General features: G+C 37.0%; 2 protein-coding genes across 4 annotated transcripts; both read left to right on the top strand.

The window, feature by feature from the left end:
• The first annotated feature begins 1,770 nt into the window (after nt 1–1,770).
• LOC103993055 (CBL-interacting protein kinase 6) lies at nt 1,771–3,607 on the top strand. The gene has a single exon (XM_009412982.3). It carries the CDS (start codon nt 1,996–1,998, stop codon nt 3,292–3,294), a length of 1,299 nt encoding a protein of 432 aa, XP_009411257.2. The 5' UTR covers nt 1,771–1,995; the 3' UTR covers nt 3,295–3,607.
• A 2,754-nt stretch (nt 3,608–6,361) lies between these two features.
• Nucleotides 6,362–24,838, top strand: LOC135580964 (transcription initiation factor TFIID subunit 5-like). 3 transcript variants are annotated; one of them, XM_065118906.1, is made up of 20 exons: nt 6,362–6,644; nt 8,051–8,132; nt 8,588–8,666; nt 8,803–8,900; nt 9,005–9,061; nt 11,130–11,217; nt 11,369–11,478; nt 13,574–13,672; nt 14,743–14,891; nt 17,490–17,600; nt 17,704–17,773; nt 17,904–17,942; nt 19,034–19,184; nt 19,273–19,349; nt 22,424–22,540; nt 23,321–23,586; nt 23,765–23,860; nt 23,942–24,017; nt 24,085–24,173; nt 24,408–24,631. In XM_065118906.1, exons 1-19 carry the CDS (start codon nt 6,487–6,489, stop codon nt 24,133–24,135), a joined length of 1,974 nt encoding a protein of 657 aa, XP_064974978.1. In that variant the 5' UTR covers nt 6,362–6,486; the 3' UTR covers nt 24,136–24,173; nt 24,408–24,631. The 3 variants fall into 3 exon arrangements, 2 of the variants coding, with proteins under 2 accessions (XP_064974978.1, XP_064974979.1); XR_010488909.1 differs by having other exon boundaries at nt 6,363–6,644; nt 14,740–14,891; nt 24,085–24,240; XM_065118907.1 differs by having other exon boundaries at nt 6,471–6,644; nt 14,740–14,891; nt 24,408–24,838.
• Nucleotides 24,839–25,785: the final 947 nt, after the last annotated feature.

Genomic DNA, 25,785 nt, shown 5'->3' with positions numbered 1-25,785 from the left:
TCCAACGGTTGGATCCATTTGCTGAAAGCATCTCAATCGATAACACCAATGATCTTATTGGACACCGACTTCGATCCATAAGATCGGCTAATCCAATGAAGAGAGCCTAATTGGGTGAGCAAACGGATCAGGTATTGGGTTAAACGAGTCCGAATCCGCATACAAATTCAAATAATACTAAATTCCAGTATCTTCTTTTGTTATATGTGGCTTTACGTGTCTATACTTTCAAGTTTGGTATTAACATATATGCCTTTCCAAATTTTAATATCTCAATTTCATATGGAGCTATGCCACTTTTCTTAGTTATCATCCAATTTACTGAGATTATTCATGAGTTAAAAAATAAAATTTAAATATATAAAATATTGATAATTATTTTTTACTTTTTTTAACTTAAGGTTAGAAATGTAAATACAAATTAAATATATCGAAAGAATATTTAAAATTGATATTAATGTCTAATGGTGATGATTAGATTGATGGGTACTGTCCATCAATGTTGAGATCGAGGTCGACAGAGGGGTGATCGAGCCATATTGCCAACTTCACGCTCGAGCGAATCGTTGACTCTTCTTTCTGCTTTGACGCTGCAGCAAGGATGAGTACATAACTTGGGCAAGACATGGAGTTGTTATGAGAGAGAGAGAGAGAGAGAGAGAGAGCATCCAGGAAACGTCGCCATGCTGGTAATGAGGAACATTGTACTGTGACCGCCGGAAAAGGAAGTCGAGACGTGGGCGACCGAGTCAAGCCCGCAGCACCTAAAATTTGACAAGGCTGGTGCCCGCAAGGAAGCCCGGTTGAGCTAATTTCCCATTCGTCTTCCGTTGGGTCTTTTTCCAATGGAAATTTCCCCACGGTTCAGTAGGAGGTTGACATTGGCAGTACGTTGCATTGGATCGAACACATGTCAGTGACTAGAACACACGCACCATCGACTGTTATTAACTCTTAAAAAATATCATCTTGTGATTTATGGTGATTGTTAGTGTTAGTTTTGGTAATTAATTACATGGGATTGAATTGACCTAATTTAATCTGATCACGTTCGAGAAGAATTTCGCTTTGATTATAATAAAATAAATTATTATAATCAAATGACATATATATATATATATATAGCCTGTTTTGATCTCATTTTCGATGATTTCAAATCAATTTTTTCACATACTATTCAATCCTTAGCCATCAACGATATGCTTCACATCCAGCTCACCTCTACCTGTGCAAGTGGCGGCCAGCCCAACCAGCCGATCGGACGGCAGATCCACCCATGCCCCAAATCAACGTCTGGGATTTAATACGATGGCGACACGGAAGCGAGTGGAACAGTTGTGTCGCCCGCCGCTTCCGACGGTCAGAATTCCCACCATCCACGGCTCTTCCTACGCTCTTCCATCCTCCCGTTTAATCTCCATCAGACGGTTCAGAACTCTTCGGGGGCCCTTTTTTTTTTCTCGTTCCTACCTGTGCGGAAGGCGGCCAGTTCGACCATCCGATCCGACGGCCAGGATCCACCGTTGCCCCAAATCAACGTCGGGGATGACATACGATGACGACACGGGAGTCAATGAGACGCCTGGGTTGGCTTCCATTTTTATACCGGAAGAAAATTCCACCATCCGCGACTCTTCCTAATCTCCTCCGCCTCCCGTTCGATCTCCATCCGACGGTTCAATATTCTTCTCACCCCTTCTCTCCTTTGTCTCAACGCGGTATGTCGTGACGAGACCAAATCTTCCTCCCGTATATATATGAAAACCCCAAGGAGGAAGGGCATCTGCCGCCGCCCCTTTCCTCTGTTGTTGTCGCCTTCGCTTCTCCGCCGCCTCTTTCACTCTATCCTCGGGGATGCGGCAAGATGAAGAGGAAGGGGTTGGACTCTAAGCTCTGCCGAGGCGGCAGCCGGAAGAAGCGCGCCGGCAGGAGCTGCCACCGCAAGTTCTTGCAGCGCAGTTAGGTGGATTGATTGTACCAACCGTTGGTGCCGTGATGGAGGATTGCGGGCGTGGAGGCGTCCTCGATGGCCGCTATGAGCTCGGTCGCGTCCTCGGCCGCGGCACCTTCGGCAAGGTCCACCTCGCCCGCGACATCCGCAACGGGCGGAGCGTCGCCGTGAAGGTGGTGGATAAGGAGGCGGTCGTCCGCGCCGGGATGATGGAGCAGGTTAAGCGTGAGATCTCTGCCATGAAGATGGTGCGCCACCCCAACGTGGTCGAGCTTCACGAGGTCATGGCCACCCGTTCCAGGATTTACCTCGCCATGGAGCTTGTCCGCGGGGGCGAGCTCTTCGCACGGGTCGCCCGATCCGGGCGCCTCTCCGAGGCCTCCGCCCGCCAGTACTTCCGGCAGCTGGTTGCTGCTGTCGATTTCTGTCATCGCCGCGGCGTCTACCACCGCGACCTCAAGCTGGAGAACCTCCTCCTGGACGAGCACGGCGACCTGAAGGTCGCCGACTTTGGGCTGAGCGCCCTGGTCGACCATGTCCCCGGGGATGGGCTCCTCCGCACCACGTGCGGCACGCCCGCTTATGTCGCCCCGGAGGTGCTCGGCAGAAAGGGCTACGATGGGGCAAAGGCCGATGTGTGGTCCTGCGGTGTCATTCTCTTCGTTCTTCTCGCAGGATTCTTGCCCTTCCGGGATGGTAACATGATGGCTATGTACAAGAAGATTTGCCGTGGTGATTTCCAGTGCCCGCCATGGATTTCTTCCGGTGCCCGGCGTGTAATCACCAAGTTGCTCGACCCCAATCCTAACACGAGAATCACTGTGGCCAAGCTCATCGAGACATCATGGTTCAACAAGTGCACGGTGCAGAAACCGGTACCAGCACAATCGACGACGGAGGAGAAGGGAAAGCAGGGGCAGGTGGAGGAGCCAGAGAAGTTGAATGCTTTCCATTTGATATCGTTCTCCGAGGGTTTTGACCTCTCTCCTCTGTTTGGAGGAGAAGGAATAAGGGAGGATGGAATGAGGTTCACGACGAGGGAGCCAGCAAGCAGCATCGTGTCGAAGCTGGAAGGCGTGGCAGCAAAGACAGCAGGAAAGTATCGGGTGACGAAGAGCAGCGCAGCAGGAGTGAGGTTGGAGGGAGAGAGTAGGGGGAGGAAGGGGAAACTAGCGATTGCCACACAGATATTTGCACTAGCACCATCTGTGCTCGTGGTGGAGGTCAGGAGGGACGACGGTGACACCCTTGAGTATCAGAAGTTCTGCGCAGATGAGCTCCGCCCTGCTCTCAAGGACATCATCTGGTCATCTTCCAATTGCCAGACTGTTACTGCTTGTTAGAGGGAAAATAGGGGGGCTGTTGTTACTCAGATCATTTTTCTTTTTCCGAATTACGTCATTATGTTAACTTGATTCTTGATAGTTCCAATCAAAAGTTTCAAACTTAGTTGGTGCTTTGTCTGTCGAAGAGATCATAGCAACTTAGTTGGTGCATTTTCTGTCGAAGAGATCATAGCAACTTAAGTGCTATCCTCCGTGTTCCTGCTACCTTTTCATCTGTCTTGGTAAGAGTATTTTTAGGTGTTTGAGTTGTCTGTATTTCTCCAAATGTTTCAGTTGGCAATTTGAAGTCAAATTTGGTTCTGCTTTTCTAGTCCATATTAGTTTTGGATGCTAACAAAAGATATTGACAGGGGCAATTTAGTTTTATATATATATATATATATATACATAATTTTTAAGTATGAAAGCAACACAATCACTTCCCTTATTTCTTTGTTCAATAAGTTGTAGTTTTTCAATGAAAGCAAAGGTTGTGGATTGGAACTGAAGTTTTGCAGTAAAACATCTCTTGCTCAATGAACAGACATTATGAAAATTGGTGGAGGAAAAAATGTTGCCGTGTCGGGGGCTATGGGATCGAACATTCACGTGAGTGCATGTTAATTATAGATCAACATGTTTTTCTTTTGGGTTGGATTCATCATTAAATTTAATAAAATAATAGAGTTAATTATAGATTATTCATATAATTAATTATCTTCACTATCTCAATCTTTATATTTTTAAAAATTATATTAGAATTTCTAGTTAAATTTAAATTTATTTTTTCTCATATCATCGATTTTATTAACGAAAATATCATATGGTTTATTACTAAACATGTGTTGAATCCGTTTCACATGTGGTATTTCTGTCAATAGAATTGACGACGTTTCTCGGAGAAACGAGATTAAATATTTCATTTTCGTAAGTATAAAAATCTTAATGTAACTTTTAAAAGTATAATGATCGAAAGGTTAATAATAGCTAATTACTAAATATAAAATATAATTAGTCTAAAACAATAGCTTGTGTTTGCACTGAGAGCCTCGTCAAAAGCATAGATTGATTTTAATTCTTAAATATATTCTTTTGCCCATCATGGCATAAGCACCTAGTTATTATATTAGTTATTTTGTTAAATATTACTGAAAGAATATGATAAACAAAAGTTCAATAAAATTAATTACATCAACTTTTTTGAGTTATCTATAAAAATCTTCAAATCATATGAAAATAAATTATGTTCATAAGCTATTCTAGATATTTTATTGGTTATTCAAAAAATTTTAAAGGGATATAGATTTTATTGTTCTAATAAATAATAATTGAATCTAATGATACATGATTAAGGAAAAAGTAAATCAGTGAAAAATCTTAAATTTTAATTTTGATATTAAGAAAATATAGGTTGATATATTTCTTATTATTTTATATTCAAAAGATTATTATATCTCAAATCACTAAATGATTTGATAAAGATGAATAATAAAATAACATTAGTGAATTTTTACATAATATTAATATCATGAATTCGTAGAATAATCACAATTAATATCGATGATCGTAGAATAATTATAATAGTTTGATGTTTTACTAATTATGAAAAGTAATGATTTTGGAGGGCTAATAATGTCAAATCTCGGATTTTGATGATGAAATCAATTGATAGTGTTTATCTTATCTGCGTTTTGAATGACGCAAGAAGTTTCGATCAGGGAGAGACAATTAAAGCAAGAAGAATCTTATTGGGTCGGAGTGAAACATGTCGGAAGGCTTCGGTCGACGTATCGACAGAAAGCTTCGGGCCATGGGTTCGGGCATCGGGTTAAGAAGAGCGAAAATTGCACCAAGGAAATTGGAGTTGCGAAGGTCAACTGGTTGATTGAGCAATAGGCCGCAAGTGATAACGATACATTAAAGAATCAGACGAAACGTCGATAAACCAATGACATGCCGGATAATATTTGATTAGTTTTGTAATAATTATCTAGATCAAAGTATGTTTTAAGTGTATAGGATTAACTATGATAGCGATTAAGGTATAAAGCAAAATGAAGTCCCGGAGTCGAGAACGAAATTTTATTGGGAGTTCGAGAGTTCGTCGGAAGTCTGGACGTTCATCGGAAGTTCTACCGGAATTGACTGAGAAGTCTAGGAGCTTACCAAAGAAGCTCATCAGAACTCGTCAAAAAGATCATCGTAAAGTCCAGGAGCTTATCAGGAGTCCGTTAGAATATTACCGAGAGATTGTCGGAAGTTTACTAGAAGATCGTCGGAAGTTCGTAGAAAGAAATAACTTAAAAATTCATAGTTAGCGTATAAAGTGAAATAGGAATAAGCTGGGATCGTGGGGGAGCTCCCATACTTTTACTTATACTCGGGTGGCCTCCTCAATCCGACTGATAGACTGAGTTGATAATAGGTACTTTCCCTATCACTGTTCTTATTGGTCAAGGTGTTGTTCATCTGCTCCGCCGCACGCTGTTGCTGTTTCCTATCAACCAAAGGTTCTGAGAAGACGGGTGGAAGTCACAACCAGGAAACTTTATAACACCAACGGGCAGTTCTGATAGGGGAAAGATTGAACGAGGAATAGATCGATACTCACCTATTATCTGTGTGCAACAACTATTCAGCTATCTATACCTATCGTTTTCTGCTAATATGAATATTTTTTTTTCTTTCATTACATTAAATGAATGATGCAACACTCGTCATACATGAGACCTATCATACGACTGACTATTCAAACAGATGCTACACTTTCTTCTAATGTAGGCTAATATGATGAAGAAGCCAGAACCGCTTTCCAGGATTTTGTGGTTAAGAGAAACACTAAATGTACTTGAAAATTGCCAGCCATGACTGCATTTAGTTTGAGATTAAGATGATAATCCAGCTGAATAAGTGAATTTGTTACATCATCGTACAAAATCGTTTTAATTCATTATTTAATTATTAATTATTTAATCTGTACTTTATGTTGATTAAGGAGTATTAAAATCTGATTTAAACGTGGCTACCGTCCATGTGCTATGGCCCAACCAAGTCGGCAATAACAATTGAACTCGACCAGGGAAACGCGCCCATTACAGGGATCTGGGCGGTGACCGCAGCTTCGGCTCACCGATTGCGGGCTCTACCGACCAAGGCTTCCCTCCGTCTATTTCCTTCCAACGGACGAAGAGCCCTAGTCGACCGGTAACCATGGTAGCTTCGGGCGTTCCGATGGAGGAGGAAGAGCTCCAGAAGGCGGTGGTCGCGTACCTGAGGAAGAAGGGCTTCACCAAAACCGAGATCGCCCTGCAGGAAGAGCAGCAGAACCGCCTCTCCTCTTCCTCCCACACGGATCTCCCCTTATCCAGGTACGAAGATCCCTCCGCCCGATCCCTTTTTTGTTACCCGACTCTTTTTTTGCCCTTCATATTTTCTATCGAGACCACACGGCAAATCAAGTGAAGGAGCATGGGAGACGCCAAAGAAAAAAAAAAGAAAAAGAAAAAAGGGCATCGGTGGAAGTTGCTAGAACACTTGTAGCTGGTCGCCAAGGATTTTATTTACTGTTCTGTACATATTCCGTCAATTTAACAAACACCAAAACTTCATTGGGTGATCTTATTTTATTGTGCTTTGTAAAGTTTGCATCACCCTGTCTGGTCATACCTTGAATTTTTACAACTCAAGCATTGACAATCTACAAATCAGGGCCACTTATCTTCAATTTAATCTTCACGTAGATGGGCCTATGTTTTTGGAGGGGAAGTCTTTATAATTGCAATTGGTGATCACAAAATTAGTCACCTAAATTTGTAGAGATCTGTGATGTTCGAATATTCTTGGCAGTTTCATTAATGAAGGTCATAACACCACTTGAAAATTCCGAGGAATGAAGTTTTTTAGGTGGATCTGATCGTGGACCGGAGGTTTCTAATGCTGCTTGTTGATATGTGATCAAGCCTTATCTGTATGGAGCTTTATGTAGTAGTAGTAATTTTAGGAAAAATCTCATACAGTATTAATTTCATGTTTTGTTAGTCTATTGTTGCACAAGTAATAGGTCTCAGGTTTGTTCAAGTCCATGTGTGAGCACCATGTACGCCATTTGATGTAATGTAAATGCTTTCTAACTTTTTATAAAAAAATTCATGTGTTGTTAGTATATGCATTTGTTTATTTGTTACTTCAAAAAAATGGAGTCTTTGTCCGCTCAGGGGATATGAATCTTTGTTCAAGAAGCAACCTAAAGAGTTCTTTTGCAGCATTTGATGATTCATCTCACATAGATTCAGTTTGGTTTGTTTGTGTTTGTTTAAGTTGTCCTGATGTTTAGGTTGTCATTCTGCCTAATTCTTGGATAAGACAAAGTTTAGTCAAGATTGGGATTTTTCTTAAGACTTCATTGTCTATTAGCTGGTAGGAAGATTTATCCCACTGCTTGCTGATAAATCTCATGCACTTAGGGAGATCATCTTGGAGGAGCATTCGAGAAGCTTTGCTATTTAATATATTGCTCATCTCAGGGACATAGATAAGTTGATGATCCAATGAAGATAACTGTGTAATGAAGTTATTCATAATAGTGTTTTAAATAAGGGTTCAAATCTTTCATGCATAACTGAAGTTTTACTGTACATCTTAATTCTCAAAGGACACATAATACAATATCTATCTGTCTGTGTTGTATGGTGTTAAGATATTTTTATTTTCTTTACCAGCAAATTGCATGCTAGTTTTACATTCTTGTTTATTTATATGAGTCATTGTTTGACAGATTAGAGAATGATCCGGCACGATATAGCGGTGGTTATAGCAAGCTAAGATCATGGGCTTACAGTTCACTGGATCTGTACAAGGTAATCAATTCCAAATTTGATTACATTTGTATTGGCTTATGGCTTGGTCAATGTAATGGAGGATTTATACGATACATAAATGTTCATGAACTTTGGTTGAATTTACTACAAAGTTTGCATCTTCATTTTTTTTTTTTTTTGGTGAATATAAGTATACTTTTGTTCTCATTGATAAGGTCACATTGCTATTGGTGTAGACATGATGATGTTCCTGTTCTTTGTAATTTTCATTTATTTGCAAAATACTCTTCTCTTTTTCCTGGTTAAGATTACAATGATCATAATGGCTTATGGTAGAGTGATTTTTGTTACTTGTACCTGTAGGACCTTGTTTATTTGTACATTGCAACCTATGCCTGTACTTGTAGGACCTTGTTAGTGTTATATTATCTTTATAATTTTATGGAACATGAATTTATCTGAATTGCAATTCTCCATTATGAACTTTTGTGCAGCATGAACTACTCCGTGTGCTCTATTCAGTGTACATCCACTGCTTCATGGATCTTGTGGCAGAAGGTCATATGCGAGATGGTATAATTACAGCTTTATTCTTTATGTATTTCCCGATTTCTCTTCAATATAATGTTTATTTTTTTATAGACTTTGCTTACAGCTTTACAATTACGATTCTTAATTGTTATAGTATGTTGTTGTGTGGAACCTGCAGCTCGGACTTTTTTCCAAACTTTCCGTGAAGATCATGAACTTATGCATTTGAGGGACTTGCAGAAATTGGAAGGCATTCTTTCTCCCTCACATTTGGAGGTTGTCTAATTTCTTATCTGTGTCTTCCACGTTTCTGTTTTGCCGGAAAACCAAAAAATTTAAAATACTGATTATCTTTTCATTGCTGTCTGATTTCTTTTCAGGAAATGGAACTAGCTTGTTCTTTGCGGCAGAACAAAGTTAAAATAAAAATATGTCAGGTGCCATTCTTCTTCATTTTCAAAATTTGTGTCATCAAGTTTTGCTGTTCTGTATTTTGGTGAGGATTAGATAATTTTGATCAACTAAGTTCTATTAAATTAGTTGCATATGCACATATGATGACATATAGAGACATGTATATGGCATAGAAAAAAATACACCCAGTTTTGTTTCATGTTAGTTCTGCCTATTGGAACACTTAAAGGAGTTCCCATCCATATTGTTCACCTCCTTTCCTCTTGTCATTTTAAATCTCTCGCATACCTATGTTTGTGATGCATATTATATATGTCCTAGAATAGATAGTAACCTTTGTTTCATGTATATGCCTACTACACTGTCATTTGTGTTGGTTGTAGTTGATGCTGTATGGAATTTTACAATAACTCATTTTTGTATTGTTTCTCAACCTTTGTTGCTACCAATGTTTAAAATGCTGTCTATACCAGTTGGTACAGGCAATATTTACCAATTTGACATCCAATTGGGACGCATACCATGCGATTTTGCTTGTTTCGATAATTATATCGCCCGGGAAGCTCACCCTACCGGATTTACCGGAAGGTAAGAAAACGGGTATTAGGTGGTAAGCCTATGGCTCGGTACCTTTTAAAAAACAATTTTTTGTTCTTTCTCTTTCTTATTTCTTTCCCTTTGTCTTTCTTCTCTGCCTCCTCACAATTCTCTGTCTATTTCTTTATCTTTGTCTCTTTCTTGTTGCCTCCTTCACACCATGTCGCTGTTGCATCAGCACCTCCTCCTCCTCCGCCTTCTTTCTTCCTCTTACTCCTCTACTCTTCTTTGGCTGGAGGTGTTATTGTTTGGCACAAGAGTGTATACCAACACATGGTATATGGTATGCCCAATTGTACTTGTAGCATACTGGTCCGGCCAAGGACCAGTATTTAGTACCAGACCAAGATTTGAAACCCTAGTTGCTGCTACATAAGATTGTTATGTATGTTGGCTGGCATGATTGGCTGTAGACAATAACAGAAGTGTAATGTTAAAATATGTTATTTCTGCAGTTTTACTGATGTTTTTTATAGTTCTTAACCCAAGTATCTGGGAAAGAAGTGGCCATCCATATTATTTTCTTTTAGATTCTTGATTGTTTCTGTCCTTTTAAGTGTAGTGAATGAACTTGTTATCATTAACTTACAGTGATTTTATGCCAGTGTTGTAGGATATCTGACCACTAAACATTTTCTTTTGTACTTTTATTGCTTGATCAAAGGTACTTTCTGTTATGCCTATGTCATTCATGTTTTTGCATACTCTACTAATTTTAACTCGCAACAGTGGGATATTAATAACTCATTGTCTTGCCAATTCATAGTGGTTTAATAGTATGTTGGTTTAGCTAAAATTTCAGTTTAGACCAATTAATTGCATTATATGGATGGATTGCATGCCATAAACAAATAAATTTAGGCCATAGTTTTTTTGGCTACTCCAGTTTAAAATAAAAGAAAAATAACCTTTGTTAGATGATCCCTTGATCTATTAGAGATTCATGATTTATAGTGATATATGCTTGATTATTTTGATTCATAGTGTAAGGTTCAATACCAGAAAAGGGTCAATGAATCAGGGAAGTAAAGCTTTAAAATTTAGAGGGGACACAAATGTGAATGACAGGTTCCAAGAAAATCTGCCTGTGCCACATTATGCCTACTTGTAAAATAGATAAACATATTAGGGAGTCTATTCATTATATACAAAACTGCAGTTTCACTATTCATTGTTCATACTTCAATCATCATGTTATGTGATTAAATGACAAGATGTTATGTACATTATAAATATAGCACCAACATTGTTAATGTTCTGGAATGGCTTTTTCTTTTTATGGTTTTTGATTACAGGCCGCTTAGTTCAATTGTCATTTGACCAGTCAGCTTGGGTAAACCTGTGTTTACTTGTAACTATGTTTTTGAAATACCCTTGTTTTCCGGGTCATTCTAATTTGCAGCTATGAAATAATATATCTTATTTTGAGTATGCAACAGCATAGGTGTTAATTGGCATGACGGGAGCTGTTCTCTTTGCTTTTTTTTAATGTAGTATGCGTACGACCTCCTCCTTCAGTACCTTCAGAAGACACAGTCTCTTACCATTCTTGGGATAATCAATGAGCGTATCAATTTTGAAGGTACTGATTCTGTTGATTATCAACACATACATCTTTAAATGTGTATATGCACAAAGAAAGAATCTGCAACATGTTTCATGGATGTTACTTTTCAATCTGTTTCTTTATGTTGTGATTTTCTAATTGGGTCTCTTCAATTGCAATTTGTCAGTCTCCCCTGGACAGCCCATCTCAATTTCTGATGACATGGAGGTTGTAGCTCTAGTCGGAAGTAATCATGATCTAGCTAAACAGATAAATCAGAAGGAAGTTCGTTGGGGGGTGAGTTTTATATTTGTTTTTTATGTTTTCTCCTATTTGCATATGATACTTAAATTGGATGTTTTTTCCCTTCTCCAACAGTATCTTGTTAACTGGAACCTGCAATTATGTATTCCGTGCTCAGTTTGTGACTTCTTGGAGCCTGGATTCTAGGTGGCATAAATGATATTTTAGTATTCTTTAGATATTATTTGGCATAATTGAGATTGTGAATAGATTTGAGAAACTTGGACATGATAAGAAAGATGGAGTAGCTTTACAATTGTCTTATTTGATTGTGATGCTATTAGTAACAAATTGCCTCTGATTTCTGTTACCCTGCAAATAATGAAAAGGAAGATGCTTTAGGGCTGAATAATTTGAGGTAGTCTATCATTAATTTGATTTGCCATTTTTTTGAATATTTCTTCAATATAGCATAGGAGACTTGGTTCAAGTTTCAGAAACAACCTCTCCTTAAATATAGAGGTAAAGCTGCAAGTAGATCTTGGATTGGTGGGACCAGTGATTTAAATAGGTGCACGGGCGAGGCGAGGCGAGGCCCGAGCGCCTCCTGTGTGGACCAAGTGGCGCGCTTCAATGAGGCGTCGCCTGGGTACTTGCCTGAACCCAGGTGCCGAGCGCTTCGGGTGAGTGCTCGGTTCAAATAAGTCAACCAAATCAGACTTTTAAGTCTAGTTCGGTTCAATAACGTAGTTTCTTACCGTCAAAAGCCACCCTTCATGTCTGCGCGACCCCGAGCCAACCCTACCGTTGCTTTTGCTTCCGCCGCCAACGCTTTCTACCATTGCCTTCGCCGCAGACGCAGTGGACCGAGCCTTCCTCTATTGCCAACGGACGGGTCCAACGGTCTAGCATGAGCCCGTAGCTTCCTTCCGCCGCCACTCCGTGTGCAGTTCCTTCCACAGCCTTGGGAAAGGACTGCAAGTTCCTTCGCCATCGATGGACGCCCTCTGGAGATTTTGTTGCTGCCACTGCTACTGTTCGTAGCTTCTGTCGTTGCCACGATTGTCTTAAACTAATCCTCTATCGCCGTTGCTACCAGCTTCTCACTACTGCCTTCTCACCATTGTTGCTGCCACTTTCCATCGGTTTTTATTGTTAGTGACCCTTTTATCCTCCTATGTTACTGTTACCAGTTCTTTTCTCCCCCTCTAGCTACTATTAACAGTAAGTAATATACTGTTAACAATATATTTTTAATTTAATGTCATATTTTTATTTAAATAATCATATATATTTTTAATTATATTATATATTTTTAATATTTTAATATTTCAGAACGTCTTGCTTCGCTCGGGCGAGTGCCTAGCGCTTCAGGTGTTTTGGGACCTTGGCGCCTAACGCTTTTTAAATCACTGGGTGAGACCTCATGCAATGAGTTGTCCTTTTTAAGATATGATGAATGATTAATTTAGCTAGCATAATTAGATATGGTGATGATAAGTTCAGATGCAAATGGACTAAGAAGCACTGTAAGGGAACTGTGGATGCCTGGGAAATGGATGTTGGATAGTTTCAATTTTCGAAGACTTCCAAATGGCTGCAGTCATATAAATACTAGCTTTCAGCTACCACTGTCTATGTTAAAAGTACCAGCGATTTTCTATGCATACAAAAAAAGTAACTATCATTTGTTTCTTTTCCAAATCTAATCCCATGACATCTTGACTTAGTTTTTCTATTTCCTTTTCCCCTTGGTTGATGTATTATGTTGATCACCATGCTGACGCTATGCCTGTGAATTGCAGACCTAGAAATTTACTTGTCTGTTTTGCTGATTCTAGGCTCTTGACTCTTTGTAGATCGTGCTTCCAGAATGCTATATGAGAAGTTATTAAACTACTGGTGCCTGGGCGCCTTAAATTAGCAACAAACTGGGAACTGATACTAATTTTCTTTTAATACCATAGTCACTAGTTAAGTCACTGAGTATTTTTTTCCTGGTGCTGGATTTGGTGAAGTTTTTGTGGTTTCTTTAGAAATTTTTAGCTACATTCACTATTATGTGTCCAAGACAATGCATTCTGTTCTTTGTTTTTTTGTTCTCAGTTGTATTTTGCAAACATTTCTATCTAATAGGTGCTTGCTACAGTTGCTTGAAGATTCAGTTGAAGATCGCCTGGAGAAGGCAAATTCAGATTCTGAAAAGGCTGAGGCTGAAAATAAGGAGCTTGACCCAGAAGATAACAAGGCAAGTAGTTAGCTATAACAATCCATTACCATGATATTATTCAGATATGGAACTAAAATTGATGATGTGTATTGTATATGCATTTCTTTGCAAATAAAGGTCCATTGGCTGTACCCTATAAATTTAATTGTCATGGTTGAATCTTATAATAGTTGTCCTAAGTGTTCTTTATGAGTGGTGGTTTCATAAGTCAAATCTCCTAAGTTGGAGATTTTCCTGATCCTTATACTTTTTTCCCTTTTAATTGTCTTTCAAAAGTTTCACCAAGCATCATTGATTTTCTGAGTTGTGTTTGAGGAGCATCTGTAACAAATAATTTTTAGAACAGCTCTGAAGTACCCATGTGTAATGTATATGATTCCTTGATAATTTGCAAGTAATAGCTAACAAGTAAAGAGAGTTGTTGACACGTGTAGAATGATTTACAATGAAAAATTGAAGTGAGCATGATACGTGTGTAGAAATTTCCTGCCTTGAATTTTTGAAATAAGGCTCAAAGAAATGTTTAGCAATCTTCACTAATTATGCTGATGGAATTAATTAGGTCATAATCATCTCAATGTTGTTGTTTACACCTCATGATACATTTTACAATTATTAGTCGTTGCAGTTCTTTTTCAGTTAATTAGGTCATAATAATCTTGACGTTTTTGTATACACCTCATGATGCATTTCACAATTATTTACTCGTTGCACTTCTTTTCAGTTGTCATTGAAACCTAATGTTGATTTTAAGATTTAAGTTATTTAACATTAAAATCAACATGATAATATTTTTTCGCGTGTCTTTTAACCTCAGTTATCTTTTTCTTAAGAAACCATGATGTCATATCTATTTGGGGTTGGCTACATTGTTTTTTCTCAGGGATCCTATCCTAAATACCGGGGTATTGAGTTTGCCATTGGTTTGTGAAACTCTTATATAAGCTCCTCCATCTATCAGCAAACAACATGATCATACTAATCTTGTTAATCAATTTAAAATCAGTGAGTGTGAATTTGATCATGCATATACTGTGTTGTTGTTCCTGTAGAAATCATTATCATTCTAAAATTTTTTCCATCAGAAGAGGTCTGTGGATGGAGGAAAGCAAGCTGCTCCAGTGAAGAAACCGAAAAAGGACAAGCTTGTAGGTGCGACGGGGAAAAATGTTCGCTCGGAGACAAGCACTGCCCCTGTGGCCCCTCGAGTAAAACCAGATCTAACTTTGCCCATAATGTAATAACATATTGCTTTCTAATCTAATTTCTGCTCTCTTTTTATGTGCTTCCTATTAATTGCATATTGTGATGTGTTGCTGATAGACTAATATTTTTTTGTTTATTCATTTCTGAGATTGTTTTATGAAAAGTTCAAAAATTTCCATTATCTAGTACAGAACAGAACATGTTATAATATTAGAGAATGTGCTATAGTAAAATAATCATGCATGATGGTTTGTTCTAGTTGAAATCATTTGGTAATAAATGTTAACTTTACTGTTGTTCATGCTCTTTATCATAATGCAAAACTTTATGGAGATCCTGATTTGAAATTAGGACTTTCAAATTCCTTCTACAATTATGACATGCTTAACCATGTACATGATGATTCGGCCACAGTGGAACAGTTCTATCTTCTATATTTTTATTTTTATTTTTCTCATATTCTAAATGTAAATATGTTGAGCAAGACTGAGAGTTGTTTAGTGTCTTTAGAGATTCAATTTCTTGACTAATGTGTATGACATTGTCTTATGATTTTTTGGTTGACTGTACATGCATGGTAGGGCATTCTAGTTGGTGATCTCTAAAATTAATGCAGTGCAATCTGGTCAGGTTTGCTCCATTTGTCAGTTTTATGCACTGATATATTCTGAACATATATCAGTGCATATATGTTCTGAACATTAGTCAAGTATATAGGAAAGAGATCCCAAATATTCTGAACATGATATATTATTGGATGTGTTTTCTTGTTTGCATATAAAAGATGTAACACATCTATCAGAGGACAATCAACTAGAAAAAACATATCTAATGAGCTCCTTCCTCTGGTATGCAACTTATGATGCATTCAGATTGAACAATGTTCCACCTATATGAGGTCAGCCACATGGATCTTTGCCGCCATTGAGCTCAAGATGACAATGCTTAAAAGAACAAATAAATTGAAGGTTAAATCCTATGATTGAGTGGTCAGGCACAATGAATGGTCTTAAAGCAGATTAAAGTAGTGTTTGTAATCTGTGATTTAAAAGCTTTGGCCTTTAAGTTGTTCTCCATAATGTATCATGAAGAGATATTGAAATGTAAATTTTGGCCATATTTTTCATGACATACCATGTGCCTTAACCTAGCTCACTTATGCTTTGAAGTGACCACTTCATGCCTGTGACTCTAATTATAATCATCAGATGACTCTTTTCATATTGAAAGTTTACTATTCCATTTTTGTCATCATGGTTAAATCTTTTCCTGGTTAAAATGTGGTCTTCTTTAGAGCATAACTGAATATCAAGACATTTCCAATGGATGTTTATATAATTTTACAACCAGACATAAAATTGGCTTTGGCCATCTAAGCTGATGCCAATTATCCATCTACATATGTTTTGGTAAGAGCATCTTTTTAAACCTTAAACACTACTTGGTAGGTAGAAGAATCTGTTGTGTTGGTTGCAACCTCATACAGGAGATTCTTGAGTCTATAATGGGGAAGCACAATGCTACGGGAAGTACTATTCCTCTCAGGGCACAAATAAGCCAAATAGCTGGCTGAACATAATTAGCAAATTGCAACCCTAGATAAAATTCTCCTTATAGGTTGTATATTTTAGATTTTTATATTATTCAGACTGTGATTAACTGTCTACTCATTGGATGGCCCAATATTTCATCATATTTCTCAGTTCTGGTTATGTATCCTCTTATAGGATTCAATCTCAAAAGACTTGGCCATTTCAACATTTATATGAGATCTTTGATCAGATAATAATATGGCATTTTAAATTACAACTCCACCAAATCATTTCTTCTAAAATTTTGACATGGTGCCTATTAAACCAAGATGTTTACGCTAAAGCTACACATGATTGGTCATGGACAACAGTTAATTAGAGTGTCACGACTTGATATGAATTGTGGGTATAAGCATTTATACCCTGTTCAGTTATAGGAGCAGTTTTGTTTAAGTTGCCCAAGTCATAGATGATGTACTGAATGTACAATTATGGTCAATTATTATATTTTTATATTGGTCAGTACTGTGAAGGGTTTAAAGCTTTCATGTTCTTTAGTGTCTTCTTTGCCCAAATTATCTTTACAAGGACCTATTGACATTACTTATATTGTTAAATAAGTAAATATATTTGAAAAATGATGCTGAAATGCTTGTTATCTTTGTTTCTACTATTTTGTTTGTTCAATTACTTAGTAGTTTTATAATTTTCTCTGCTCTTTCTAGTCTTAGCTGGCTGATGGTCCCTGTGAGGCCATGATCATTTAGGTGTCTCCTCCAAAACCATGACTATCTGGCAATTTCCCTCCCCTTTCTGATCTCCCATGTAGTTAAAGTTGTGACCACTAAACATGTTTCTAAAAGCAAAAAAAACAATAAACCCAATAAAGACTGTACACTGTCTTATTGTCCAAATCACCAAAAACATCAATAATCCTAAGCTATTTTTGCACTTCATAGGTTCTAATAAGTTGTTTTCAAGTTCTATCTCCAGTTCAGTTCTCTTTTTATCCACTGTATGGATAGTAACTTGCCACAACTGGTTATTAACTTTTATAGGTAGTTGCTAATAAAGGTTTATCTTATTCACTATGCCAGGCCCATGGAAGTAGAAAAAGCAATTCTGGAGGATCTACGTAATCGTGTGCAATTGAGTAGCTCAACGCTGCCATCCATATGCTTCTATACTTTCATCAACGCACATAATGGGTAAGAGTGTAAAAAGTTTCCATATGCCGTGTAACGTTAGGCTTTCTAGAGCAATTCTTGCTTGCAATTGCGACTTGATTTTTTTCTGTTGAATGTTTGCCAGATTAAATTGTTCAGCTATATCCCAAGATGGGTCATTGGTTGCTGGTGGATTTTCTGATTCATCTCTGAAGGTTGTATTTGTCTATTAAATGTCACATTTTTTCAATATTATTATTTCTTATTAAAAAATCAATATACATTTTGCATAGAATATAAACTTTGAAATAGTTTTCTCATACTTATTGTCTTTAATTTCTGTAGGTGTGGGACATGTCAAAGATTGGCCAATCAGCTAAACCTGTTAGTATCACTCTGTGTTGTTATTCCCATAGAAATTTATATGAATGATAATGATATTAATTAAAATTTGTTTCAGGTAATAAGAAATGCTTTCTTTTTCTTTGTTGAAAAAATTCTGGAAATATATGAGCTAGAGTTCTTTTTAATTCCATGCAATTACTATGCAGAATGACGTTTATCGCATAAGCAATGAAGACAGGACTTGTTCTATTGTTGTCTATCATATAGTCGATGCTTTTGGTGATATGGGCTAAGCCTAAACTAATTGTAACAACTACTTAATTCTTAAAAGGTTATTTAAACATCGATCCCAACCATTGGGTGTCTTTTAGCACCCAATATAAGATGATTCGTCTGTTGTCATCATTGTATAGATTATTGCATAGAACTTCCTGAGGTCAGTGAAGGCTTTCTGAAATATGTTGAGCCCAGGGATGCCATCTCAAACTATGCATGCCTTGCAAACCAGATCTTGATTGTTTTCAGTCAGACAAACTGGGCCAGCTGGCTTGTTGTGCCATGCTTATGGCAAGTATATATTTTCTCTTGTAAAGCTCAACATTTGCAAGCCTAACAAATCAGATATCTTTTTCTTCCCAATAAATTTGGTTTTGACCTACCAACTTGACGTGACCTGTTTCATTTGTTGTACAGAATGGTTCCATTTTGGGGAACCTTAATCCACTACTGGAACTGATTAGGATTTTTACAGTCTTTTGATAGTTGTACTACCACACCTAGCCCAACCTGACTTGATCTGCTGCCAACCAAAACGAAGCAACATGGAAGAAATCTTTCTACATGCTGGTACACAGGATTTTTACGGAACATATCTGACATGCTATGCATGTGGAAATTTTCTTTGTTGTTTATCTTTCCACTGTGTTGAATGGTGAATTTTGAATAATTGAACATAATTTATTTTCCATTTCATATGTGCATAACTCTAACAGATGCATCATGTTCAAATTAGTTTCAATCGATCTTTTCTTGCCTTGATTAAACAAGAAGGCCATGTTGATTATACTTTAGCTGCTTTCTTAAAATGGAAAATTTTCATTTATTGTAAAGCAATTCTATTTAATTTGCAGGGAGAAAATGATTCCATTCCAAGTGAGCATTTTTTGGGAACAGAGGGTGAAGGGTCCTATACGTTATTTCATGGTCACTCTGGTCCTATATATTCAGCTACCTTTAGTCCTCTTGGAGATTTTCTGTTGTCTTCCTCATCAGATTCCACCAGTAAGTTATCTTTGAAATGTTAATTATCTTTTAATCATTCTGGAGTTTCTTGTTTGTGACGTCTGGTGCTCTTATTGTCTTGCTGCAGTTCGATTATGGAGCACCAATCTTAATGCAAATCTTGTCTGCTACAAAGGGCATAATTACCCTGTATGGGACGTGCAAGTAAGAACAATAAATCTGTTGTTGTTGTTCTGATTACTATTCTTATACTCACTATTATTGTTAGTGTGTGTGCACATACTTGTTATGAAAAAGGTAGATTTTGTTATTCTCAAGATATTTGTTCAATTTTACATTTATTATTTAAATTATTATTATTATGCCATTTTCAATTGCATTTATTTTGGCAAACAACATAATGGAGCATACTAAGTAGACCTTTTCTGGTTGTATGAATTATAAGAAACAGATGCAAATTGATAGGGTGACAAATATTTTGCAATGTCTAACACATGAATAGAATCCCCAATAAATAATTGTTTTTGGAAATTTGTCTTCACGTCACACTAACATTTATTTTCTCTTGTCAATTTGTTGGTAAAATGTAATACAACAGATTGCTGATATATGGTAATGTTATCACAATAACACATCCTGCATATTGTGTTAGAATGTTGCTTGTGAACAACATGGTCTGCATGAAAAAAGAGATTATTAGATGGATGAGGGATATCAAATTCTCCATATTCATAGCCATTATTTGTGCCCCTGGTAGTATGTCAACATTGATTTCTTGTGTGCTTGGGTTATTTTAGGCCGATCAATATGGCTTTGAATCTTCTTTGGTTTGTCTTGAAGTTGAAAATCAAATGTGAAACAGTGTGCATCAGCATCATATCTTTTTCAGTGAAATCCATGCTTTCAAGATGAAGCAGATCATTGGCCGATGCCAATTTTTTTGTCCAATACTGAGATATTTGGAGGCTATCACTTGTCTGTGGAATCTGTATAGCCATGTCTTATCTTTGCCATCCCCTTCTACCTATTATCGACTGTAACTTGTAACATTACACATTAATTAGCAAAAGTTTCACCTAGATCAGTCAAGTTTTCATCATAATTTCAGGAAATTGATGATGAAAAACTTTTAATGTGGTTTTGAGCTTTCCAATAATTACTAAAGGTAAATCTGAGGGAAGCAATAAGACATAACATGATTGTTCTCATAAGTATCTAGATTTAGGTAGAGCTTAATGGTGGAATAAAATTTTAACTAGTTGAACCCAGCAGGTAGTTAAGCCTTTTTTTGTGACATAATAATGCCTAGTATGACGAGTGCTGTGCAATTAGATAGAGATTCCTATCAGTTAGCATGATTGAACAGACACTTCTAGCTGCAAACTGCCACAGGTTGGTTGTATAGTAGAAGTGAGAAATAGGGAAGGTAAGAAAATGAGGAGTACAAGGAGGAAACAGAAAGAAACAAATGGGAATAGAGACATTAAAAAGTGGGTTTTGGAGCCCAAGGAATTTTCTCTTTTGGGTATTGCAATAAATATGATCGCAGATACAATTGTCTCGTAGGAGCTATTCCTAAATAGACAAAACCAGCCCCCTAAACTTGATTAGAACTCTTTAAGATATGAGATGAAAACCTGGTAGGCAGTCTGCCTTCTTTTAGTAAACTACTTTATTACAAGAAATGTCTCTAATTGGAAAATTGACTCAAATAATAAGTATCTGAATTAGGCTCAAGCTTTCAAAATTGTAATATACTTGGCTCTCTTTACAACAAACAAAAATTTCTTAAATTATCTTATCGGATTTTAGGAAATTAGAGATATGATGTAGACTTAATGTAACTTGTATCTAGACACCATGGACTCATTTAAATCAAGTCAACAAATCCCTTGCTGTATTAACTTTTACTCTATGTGCTTATGATGTCTTTATTTTAGGTGCTTAGACACCATTCCCATTTTAAAAATGTTTGTACCTCCTCTTTAGTGACTTGACTAACCAACTTATCATTGCATCAAGATTGACTTTGCAAGTGGTGGGTTGCCAATAGGACTGAGTCAAACCTGTTTAGTAGCTTAATACACAACAGGCCTTTGTAATTAGTTGCAACTTGCACAGGTCTAATTGTAAAACATGAATTTAGGGTTAGTGTCTTTTGATTTTTTTGCAAATTGGATCATGAGTCACATACATTTCTTCGATCAGATCATTGAGTTGGCCTTTCCATCACATAAGCTTTGGGTTCAACATAAAATTGGGGTTAGTGTCTTTGATCTGTTTGCAAATTGAATACTAATCACATCCTTTTCTTCAATCAGATCATTGAGGTGGCCTTTTCATCACATAGGCTTTGAGTTTATTCATTCATAATATTTTCTCTTTTTGGTTCCATCTGGGTTCGTCATCTCCAGTCAGATGTTTTTGTTTCATGAGATGAGTGGATCTATTACTACTTGCAAGCATCAGCTTCTGCTGTAGCATCTGAATCAAATAGAAATAGTATGGAAGATACAGGTGTATTGTAAAAGGAAGTGTGAAAATGTGGGAAAATGGTAGAGAATAGTGTAATGGGGGTTTGTTGCTATTAGTTTAATTTGTTTCAAGCTTATTCCTTATCTCTCTTCCAAGGGAGTTGTTAAGGGGATCTACCAATGTTCTTTTTGGAACAATATTAGAACAATTGTTCTCAGAGATATAACAATGAGACTGCTGTGTAAGAGGATTACTAGCATTTTGTGATCCTTTTTATGGTAGAAAATATCTAATAGATTATATCTGATCTCTTGTTTGACTAGAATAGCCTTTATAAGATATAATGAAGCTGTATATTCCAACTAGCTCTTTAGGCTATAAATTAATATGTAACAGGTTGCTGCCCTATCATTTTGGAAAGACTAGCTTAACAGGTTGCTATAGATTGATATTTATAAAGAGTCTAGTGCTAGCCTATCTTCTTTGTTTATGTAAGGGCTGATTTTTGCTTGGAGTTTCTTATTGATTTTACCTAATCTTTATCTATGTTTAAGTAGTTCATGTTTGTTGGGAGAAATTTTTTCTGTTAATATAAACTCATTTATACCTCCTTTGTTCTTTATAGTGCTCTAACTAATTGTTGCTTGATGGTTCTCTCTGTGTCCTGGCTGCTCTCTTGAAGTCCTTAAGGGAGAGCATCCAGCTCCACTTAGATAAATTGTCTTTTTATCCCTTTGTGTCTTATATACTATATAGTTGCCTTGTACGAGACCGTATCATGTTACAATATTTTTATGGTGCAGTTTAGCCCTGTCGGCCACTATTTTGCTAGTTCTTCACATGATCGGACTGCTAGGATTTGGTCCATGGACAGAATCCAACCTCTAAGAATAATGGCTGGACATCTTTCTGATGTTGATGTAAGTATATAAGCAAATGTAATAATGTTTACTTATATGTAGAAATCATCAATGTGATTGTAGTTTGTGAGTGTGTTCATAAATGTATGACTAGTTCAGTAGTTAATTGAGTAGTTGAACTGATGCAACTAAATGATTGGCTAAATTGCAAAGGTTTAAAAAACATCACTGTTTTTGTTTGATTGACTAAATTGAGTAGTCTTTGAACATCACTTTCATGTTGATATGTTCCCTTTTTGTTTAATTGCTTGTAGGATCCTACGTTTTTTTGAAAGTTGCCTGGTATTGACTGGTCAAATTTCATCAACTGAAATAATTGCAGGGCTATCTGTTTAGGCCATGTCTGATGTCAATGAGATATGTTACAGTAAATCAAATTGCAAATAATTTGTTTCAGTGCCTTTGATGTGACTTTCATGAATAATGATCTTGTAATTACATTTATGCCGATACTTTTCTTATATGGTAATCAATGCAAATTGTTAGCTCTCCAGTTTTGCCTAGAACATGCGAGATATATGCTCATGATTTTTTTTGTTTACCTGGTTATGTGCGGTTTAAATCATGGCTTCCTATCTGTAATGATAACCGAGTTCTCATTAAGCTGCTTAATACAAAGCTTTGGCATTTGCTAGATTATTGCTTGCTTTTCCATCATAGATCTTTTTTTCATGGGACACTTGCTGTCCTTGTCTTATGTTTCATGTCTTCCTTATTTTTGTCTGTGTTGTGTGCATTTTTCTTAATAGGTTGTTTAATAGTTATTCATGTGTGCTTCAGTGTGTGCAATGGCATGCCAATTGCAATTATGTTGCAACTGGTTCTAGTGACAAAACTGTCAGATTATGGGATGTACAAAGTGGGGAATGTGTACGCATTTTTATTGGTCATAGGAGCACAGTTTTGTCATTGGCAATGTCTCCTGATGGGCGATTTATGGCTTCTGGTGATGAAGACGGTACCATCATGATGTGGGACCTCTCAAGTGGTCGTTGTATTTCACCATTGATGGGGCACAGCTCATGTGTCTGGACACTTGCTTTCAGGTGATCTATGCATTCTTTTGTTTTTTTCAGAGTGGAAAAACAAATTAACCTGATTAGAATTCTTGAGAGTCAGGAATGTACACTGATAGGCCTGGTGTTTTTGAAATGCTACAAACATATTCTTTCATCTGATGATTGCCTTGGAGGCATTTATAGTAATTAGTTTTCTATGATGCAGTCGTGAAGGATCACTGCTTGCTTCTGGTGCAGCTGATTGTACAGTGAAATTATGGGATGTCACTACCAGCATGAAGGGACAAAAGATAGAGGAGAGGTATGTTCAGTTCCATCTTGTTCTATCTGGGTAATTTGCTTTCAAAACATTGACCGAAACCTTATAAAAAATTCTGTCCAGCAAACCTAGCAGCATTAATCGGCTGAGACTATTGAAAGCTCTCCCTACCAAATCCACACCTGTATATACATTGCAGGTAATATCTTTTGTGTATGTTGTCTTGCTTTATTCTGTATACTGATGGTCCTGTTCCTCTTCGGTAGTTTTCAAGGAGGAATCTTTTGTTTGCTGCTGGAGCACTTTCAAAGTGCTAATGGAAATGCTGTTTGAGTTGCATATGACATGGATATAGGTAAGATCTTAAGCTTAATGCAGTTAATTAAATTTTACATATGCATTGTCTTTTCTTCGTGAGTTAGGTGAGCTTTCCTTTCTGCAGTCTTTGTTTATTTTTTTTCCTTTTCCTGCCGTGTGTTTTAGTCATCAAAACAATGATAGGGTACTATCGTTATATGGCTTTTTAAGTCTTCAATATTAGTTAACTCTCACTTTCTACAAAAATTTCGTTCTTGGTGGTATGGGTCAGAATCTGCATCGCTAGAAGTGGTGACTATTTCTGATGGGAGAAAGAAACTGGAGCAGCCCGCTATCCAGCAGTGGATGTCGAGCTTCAAGTTGTTGGCTGTTCTTGAAAAATGTGGTACTGATCGATGCAAACAGCATATGTAGGTGAGGTGATGGGAGCGCTGCCATTGTTTGTTTGCAACATTCAGACAGCTGAATCTAATATGGACAGGAATTTCTGTTGAAGCCTTGAAATTGTTAACAGATCAGGGTTCTTAAAATTTGATTTGTGTCCCCTTCAATTGTTCATGAAGCTGAGCCTTCACATATATGAATGCTAATTTAGACCTTTTCAATCTCCTAGACTCGTGATATGAATGTATGTGAATTAGTTCTAGGGGTCTGAAGGTATTTACTTGAGATTTTTAAATTTAAAATTATTCATTTTATGCATTTCCTTGGTATGTGTCGAATTGTTTTTAACAAATTTAATTGTAGGCATTCTTACAAGTTTTTCCATTTCAATTTGTGAAAGTGTAATTTCATAAGTCTCCTATCACAAAGTAAAAAAATAAATTGTATGATAAAAATCATCAAGTTCAATAGTATAAATATTATCATTTTTTAAAACTATCATAGATTTATTTTTATTTAGTATTTATATGATGCAAGTAAGAGATTCAAATTTAACATTATATTTTTTATTATAAAATTTGGTTAATGTTTAATAAATTATATTTTAAATCATCTATAAAAATAATTTTTTTTTATCAACTGATTCGAATGGTTATTAATATTTTTAATTTATTTATTATTATCTTTGTAGGTAACAACACATCCTCAAATTCGATCTTTCGCTAAATCCTCAAATTATTATCTCTGATCATATGCGTGGTTAGAATTGTCTTTCTTGCCTGACTTTAAATTATTTATGATTCATTTAAGAATCTAAATTAATATTGGATAATTATATTTTTTTAATAGAGCATGTATAATTACACTTAGTGACCAAATTTTCTTTAAAAGTTACATTTAGCTTTTATATAATCGTGGCGTTCCCCACCAGCCACCGAAACGCCTTCCCTGTCACGATCCTAGAGAGATCATCACACATGCATCCAAACCCTAGATCTAGAAACCAACCAAAGAAGGGCGCAGATCTCTTTAATCGTCTAGGGTTTTCACCGGTGGAGAGGACTCCGACGGGGACGCGGGGAAGAGAGGCATGTCGGTGGGGATGGATTGGACGACTCACGCCTTGCATTGAGGAGCGAGAGCAAAGCAGATTCGAAGGTAGAAGAGAGCAAGCACAAAAGAGGGACGCGGGCTTCATTCTCTCTATCTCTCCCACTCAGCTTGCGGGGGAGGAGGGAGAGTGACAACTTTGATGCAGAGGACAT

The sequence above is a fragment of the Musa acuminata genome, chromosome BXJ2-7 (assembly GCF_036884655.1).
Source record: "Musa acuminata AAA Group cultivar baxijiao chromosome BXJ2-7, Cavendish_Baxijiao_AAA, whole genome shotgun sequence".
NCBI lineage: Eukaryota > Viridiplantae > Streptophyta > Magnoliopsida > Zingiberales > Musaceae > Musa > Musa acuminata.
The sequence above is the reverse complement of the archived record's forward strand: the minus strand, read 5'-3'. Positions and strand labels throughout refer to the sequence as shown.

Coding starts and splice junctions, on each gene's coding strand:
- LOC135580964 (XM_065118907.1), top strand. CDS start 6,487: ATGGTAGCTTCGGGCGTTCCGATGGAGGAGGAAGAGCTCCAGAAGGCG. Junction 17,943..19,033: donor TTGGCCAATCAGCTAAACCT/GTTAGTATCACT, acceptor TTTAATTTGCAG/GGAGAAAATGATTCCATTCC. Junction 23,587..23,764: donor GTCTGGACACTTGCTTTCAG/GTGATCTATGCA, acceptor TCTATGATGCAG/TCGTGAAGGATCACTGCTTG.
- LOC103993055 (XM_009412982.3), top strand. CDS start 1,996: ATGGAGGATTGCGGGCGTGGAGGCGTCCTCGATGGCCGCTATGAGCTC.